General features: G+C 39.6%; 1 protein-coding gene across 1 annotated transcript in view; it reads right to left on the reverse strand.

The window, feature by feature from the left end:
- The window catches only part of taf7 (TAF7 RNA polymerase II, TATA box binding protein (TBP)-associated factor), a 35,792-nt gene extending 33,054 nt beyond the window's left edge, over positions 1 to 2,738 (reverse strand). Inside the window, exons 1-2 of the mRNA XM_084331369.1 lie at positions 2,539 to 2,738; positions 1,071 to 1,147 (exon numbers count right to left, since the gene is read on the reverse strand). Coding sequence (XP_084187495.1) covers positions 1,071 to 1,147; positions 2,539 to 2,599 — 138 coding nt within the window. The 5' untranslated portion in view covers positions 2,600 to 2,738. The remainder of the gene's footprint in view (positions 1 to 1,070; positions 1,148 to 2,538) is intronic.
- Positions 2,739 to 6,000: the final 3,262 nt, after the last annotated feature.

Raw genomic sequence — 6,000 nt, forward strand, 5'->3', positions numbered from 1 at the left:
GGGGAACAGACTATGGGAGAATGTTGTTTGCCAGTGACTACGGTACCAGTGACAGACTCCCCAGGAGAGGTGTCTGTGTCCCCAAGTAGAGTTGACACTCAGACCCCTCTCATGCTCTCAACACCAGAGCCACCCAAACCTCAGTCACCTGTGGTGTGTCCGAGGTCACCAGCGGTATTGCGCAGGTCACAGCGTGATCGCAGACCTCCCGACAGACTGAACATTTAACGAGACAGTTATGAGTGTAATGACTGTTGGTAATATGTTTTCCAAGTGCCTTATTTGGTAAGCTGTTGCTAAGTCCTTTATTTAGTATTATTTTTGTATTACATGGACATTGGGTAATGTTGAAATTTAAAGGGGGAGGGGTGTTGTAATGTCAGCCTTATATATATATCTAGGATTAATATGGAGGCAGTATCTATATTCCCCCACTAGAGGGAGCTATTGCTCAAGGGATATTATTTTGTGACTACAGATATATACGTGAGGTATTCTCCGTATCCGGGGCCGGCGTTCTTACCTGTATGTCTAACGTGCGCAGAGTGTAAGACGCACCTGTATTGTATTGCTCCCGTTACCCACTAAACTACTCAACCAAAGGGATCACAAGCGTGTTGTGTGGCTTACTTATTATTAGAGGTTACCACAGTATTAATGTAGTAATATGTATTGTAGTAATGTAATGTAGTATGTACTGTAGTAATGTAGTAATATGTATTGTAGTAATGTAGTATGTATTGTAGTAATGTAGTAATATGTATTGTAGTAATGTAGTATGTACTGTAGTAATGTAGTATGTATTGTATTGTAGTAATGTAGTATGTACTGTGGTAATGTAGTATGTATTGTAGTAATGTAGTATGTACTGTAGTAATGTAGTAATATGTATTGTAGTAATGTAGTAATATGTATTGTAGTAATGTAGTATGTACTGTAGTAATGTAGTATGTACTGTAGTCATGTAGTATGTACTGTAGTCATGTAGTATGTATTGTAGTAATGTAGTATGTATTGTAGTAATGTAGTATGGTAATGTAGTATGTACTGTAGTCATGTAGTATAGTTACCATGGGCAGTCTGAGCACAAACTGACTCTCCAGCTCATGAGGGGCGTCCTCTTTATTCTTTGACCCGACTTTCCCAACTGCAATCAGAGCAACAGCATCAACAACATGGTGGTTACTGTTGTTGTAAAACACATAATGCTCATATTCCGGGATGTCTGATCAATGAAGGCATGACCTCAACAGTTCCGACTGCATGAAACAACTAAGGTTTCTCAATTAAGTTGTATGTAGGTCTAGAGTGCAAATGTAACAGTAAAGTGCAATAGTAATACACAATGTACAGGAGGTTAAACTGGATATAACATATATACACGAGTACTACCGAGTGGAGTGCTAATGAGATGTATGTACAGAGTTGTAGTATTAATATGTACAGTGATACAGGTATAAAGACACTGTGGTAGTAAGTCATCCTGGCCAGCAGCACAACTAGTAACTACATTTACATTTTAGTCATTTAGCTGAAACGCTTTCATCCGAAGCGACTTACAAGTTCTGTACGACAAGTCAGCAGGAAGGGCACAAGTCTAGCTAGGACACTTTAGTGATTATCAGGGGGATGTGGGTTCATCACCTCTTTGACGTTCTGGTTATTCTCTGGTTATCAAGAGGGACTTAATGTACAGTCTCCTCCCCATCATAATGTATATATACTCTGTTAGGATCTATGGGTAACAGACTAACAGTACTGTATATTTGCATATCGTATATGTGAATGAATGAATGAATGAAAACTTTATTTAACAGATTGCAGAATGGGTACAATACAGTACGGCTCAATACATACAATTGTTAAGGGGATGCAGACCTGAGAAAGACGTTTGTCTTGTTTCCATCAGGGTCCCCCATTTTCAATGTCACAAATGTAACAGTACTAAATACCTGTATGTCCCTATGCCATAAATGTCATGTATGTCATGTATGTTATGATGAATTGAAAATGGGGTTGATTGATTTGATTGATTGATTGAAAACTTTATTAACAGATTGCAGAATGGGTACACTACAGTACAGCTCAATACATACAACTGTTAAGGGGATGCAGACCAGAGAAAGGACCCTGATGTAAACAAGACGAAAGTCTTTCTCTGGTCTGCATCCCCTTATTAACAATTGTGTGTATTGAGCTGTACTGTATTGTACCCCATTCTGCAATCTGTTAAATAAAGTTTTCATTCATTCATTCCCTTTCTGGGCGATTTTATTACAGCAGCTCTGAAAACCTAACGTTACGAATAGTCTCTGGTCTAACGTTACATGTTCAACACCTCACTATGCGTACCCAGAACAACGTTAACATGAACACACGAAGAAGATTGCTATGTAGCTGCCGTATTCCCATAATAATGAGCAATATTCTTGTTTATTAATAATAGCACACTTTTGCAGAGGATTAGCAGCATGTTTACACAACAGCTAATGATGCTAGCTAAGCTAAGTCCTTCCTATATAAAGAGCTGTTGTTTACCTCTGAGTTTAGTGGTCATCTTTGTCTTCTTGCTGCTCTGCTGCTGCTGCTGCGGCTGCATGGGGACAACGTTGTGTCTTTAAAACGTGAACAGCGGGTCACACTAATAAACGAGACATAAAGAAGGCAGTGTTGTGTATTATTATTATATTTATGTATAAACTGTAACACTGTTGGTTTGTTGGAGCAGCGGCCGGCGACGCATGCGCATCTGAAGGAAGCGATTCTTCAACTTCCTGTCATACGTTGTTCTAATATTTTCAAAATAAAAGTCACCACAGAAGCCTGATACTACTACAGCCGTGGTTTTGCAGTTTTGATTGATTGATTGATTGATTGATTGATTGAAAATTGTAATTGAAAATTGTATTAACAGATTGCAGAATGGGTACAATACAGTACGGCTCAATACACACAATTGTTAAGGGGATGCAGACCAGAGAAAGACTTTCGTCCTGTTTACACCAGGGTCCCCCATTTTCAATTCAGCAGGACATACATGACATACAGATAGACAGTACTACTGCTACATCTATACATTTATGACATACCAGATTTGCAAATACAGTACTGTTTGTGATACAAAAAGAGTCCAGAAAAGAGAGTATGTACATTTGACGTAAAAACTGTACATTGGAGGAGGTTGGGTGGGGTTGGGTGGGGGGGGTTGGGGGACACACACTGTACAAGCGAAACTGTACATTGGAATATTGACAACCATACTAGGTAATTTACTGTACATTGGAGGGGGTTGGGGGGGAAACACTGTACAAACAAGCAAAACTGTACATTGGAATATTGACAAAACCATACTAGGTAATTTCCTGTACATTGGAGGGGGTTGGGTTAGGACATTTACGGTGGCCAGTTTCGAATTGCAGCCTCCCGTAGGTGCTCTTTTAGAGCGGTTTTGAAGGAGGGTAGTGATTCACATTATTTTACAGCTTTGGGTAGGGCGTTCCACATTGATGTGGCATAATTGCGAAATGTGTTTAGTCCCTTGTTTGAGCCGAATCTGGGTTTAACATGCTTTGTTGAGCTTCCTCTGGTGTTGTGCTCGTGGTATTCACTGACCTTTGGGAAGTATTTTGACATGTACATGGGTACCTTAGTCGTATAGTGTATCTTGTAGACCAGGCCCATTGCAAGTTGCTGTACTCTGTCGTCTACTCTAAGCCATCCTAGGTTGTCAAAGTGGGCAGGGGTGAGGTGGTTCTAGGAGTAAGGTCAAGTAGTAGTCTGACCAGTTTGTTTTGTGATGTTTGTAATCTTATTTTTAGTGCCTTTGAGGTGCTTTGGTACCATGAGGTGCAAGCATAGTCGTAGTACCCTTGAATGAGTGCTCCTGCCAGAGTCTTCAGGGTATTCTTGTTTACCAGAGAGGAGATCCGGTACAAGAATCTAGTTTGTTGGTTGACTTTTTTTTTATTACATTGGATGCCATTTGATCACAGGAAAGATTTGCCTCTAGGATGGAACCTAGGTATGTAATTTCATCTTTCCTTGTGACAATATTGTCACCCACTGTAACTGAGAAGCCGTCGGTCTTGCTGAGTTTGTTATTTGATCCGAAGAGAATGGACTCTGTTTTACCCAGGTGTAATGATAGTTTGTTATCAGCGAGCCATAATGCAGATTCTGCCGAGTTCTGAGCTGAGGGTTTTTTCAACCTGTAACTTGTTCTAGTCAGAGACCAGCAGGGCTGAGTCGTCCGCGAACAAGAACAAGTTGCAGTCACAAGCTGATGACATGTCATTTGCATAAATTAGGAACAGTAGCGGTCATAGTATGCTTCCTTGTGGAACACCACAGCTCACTGTGAGGGGGGGGGGGGGGGGGGGGGGGATAGAGTACCGTTTACCTCCACCATCTGTTCTCTCCCCTCAAGGTAGGATTGCATCCAGCTCACTGATAGACTATCAAAACCAATTGCTTTTAGCTTGTCAATCAGAATGGTGTGATTGACAGTGTCGAAGGCCTTTTGTAGGTCCAGCATGACCAGGCACAGACATTATGGTCATGTTAAGCAAGCTTCAAATGTATTTCTTTTACATTATATAAAAGTACAGGTTCTTACCTTCCAAATAAGCCATCACTTGTACAAATCGGGCGGATACTTTTCAATCTATGTCTTATAAACCATGACACTAACACAATTCCTATTTGAGAGCCAGAGGGCCTGAAAAGAACTGAGCCATTATCTTAACTACCATAATAGACTACTCTACTGGCTTTGGTTATTCTGATGAGAGTATTCTGCCAATGAGAGAGCGCTAGTCAAGATAGTAATCAAGATTCAAGATTTTATTATAATAAGTAAAAATAGAGGTCAAAACAAATACTATAAAAAATATATTATACACAACTGTACAAAATGCAAAAATGAGGTAAAAATGTAGTGCAAAGTAACACATATGGTGTAATGTTAAAGTGTTTAAAGTGTGTTAATTTAAACACTGGCGGCTTCTGCTTAATGTGAATAGATTCATATTAATATGGACTACTGTAACGGCGTGCTATACTACAGAGTTCACAGGCCTATCTTCTCCAGAGAGAGACAATAAGATAGATACCAGTTTCCTCTCTGTGCGTTCACTAGAAAGCTATCTGGCTCGAACAAGACACTTAACCCCTAACTGCTCCCGATGAGCAGGTCGGCACCTTGCATGGTCGCCTGTCGGTGAGTGAATGTGTGAGTGAACGGGTGAATATCAGGCCTACGTTGTAAAGCGTTGGATAAAGGTGCTATATAAATGCAGTATATTTATTTCAAAAGTTGCCTGTTGTGTTCCGTGTTATAATATCTGAAATGAAGAAAAAAAGAAAAAAAAGAAACACTGTATTTTACTATCGTGCACTTTGCTACTAAATAATCTCCCTGGCCTATATCACTACCTACTGTGCTAACGTGTCTCCACTACTATGCACTCGACACTGCAGCACTGTGTGACATGTCAACATTGTTACTCAGCTTGTTGTACAGAACATGCAAGTCTCTTTGGATAAAAGCTTCAGCTAAATGAAACATTGTAAATGTTAAATGAGTAATAAGGTAGAGCCTCGTCCAAGCTAACTTCAAAGGCTTGCTGCCATATTTTCCTTCAACTCTGATTTATGTAATGGAAATATGTTTTATGAGTTTTAGCAATTTATTTAAGTTGTACAATGTAACCGCAGTGTTTTAGATTTTAGTATTTTAAATAGTTTAAAACTCCAGTCCATGTAATGGCCGCACCCTTAATGTCTTTAATGGCGGATGTTAGACACCATTCGAAAGTAAGCATAATATTTTGAGAGTTTCATGTTAAAGGTGTATTGCGTAAAATAGCTCTGGGCACAGAATTACCTTTGTGTAACCGCAGCACTTGAATTTAAAGGGTAACTATTTTTTATAATTTGGTAAAACCAGAAAGAGGCATTTCAGTATTGTGTTGCAACATAAAAAGAGTGAAATGTGATTAT

Source organism: Notolepis coatsorum (genome assembly GCF_963971535.1).
Source record: "Notolepis coatsorum genome assembly, chromosome: 16".
Classification (NCBI taxonomy): Eukaryota; Metazoa; Chordata; class Actinopteri; order Aulopiformes; family Paralepididae; genus Notolepis; species Notolepis coatsorum.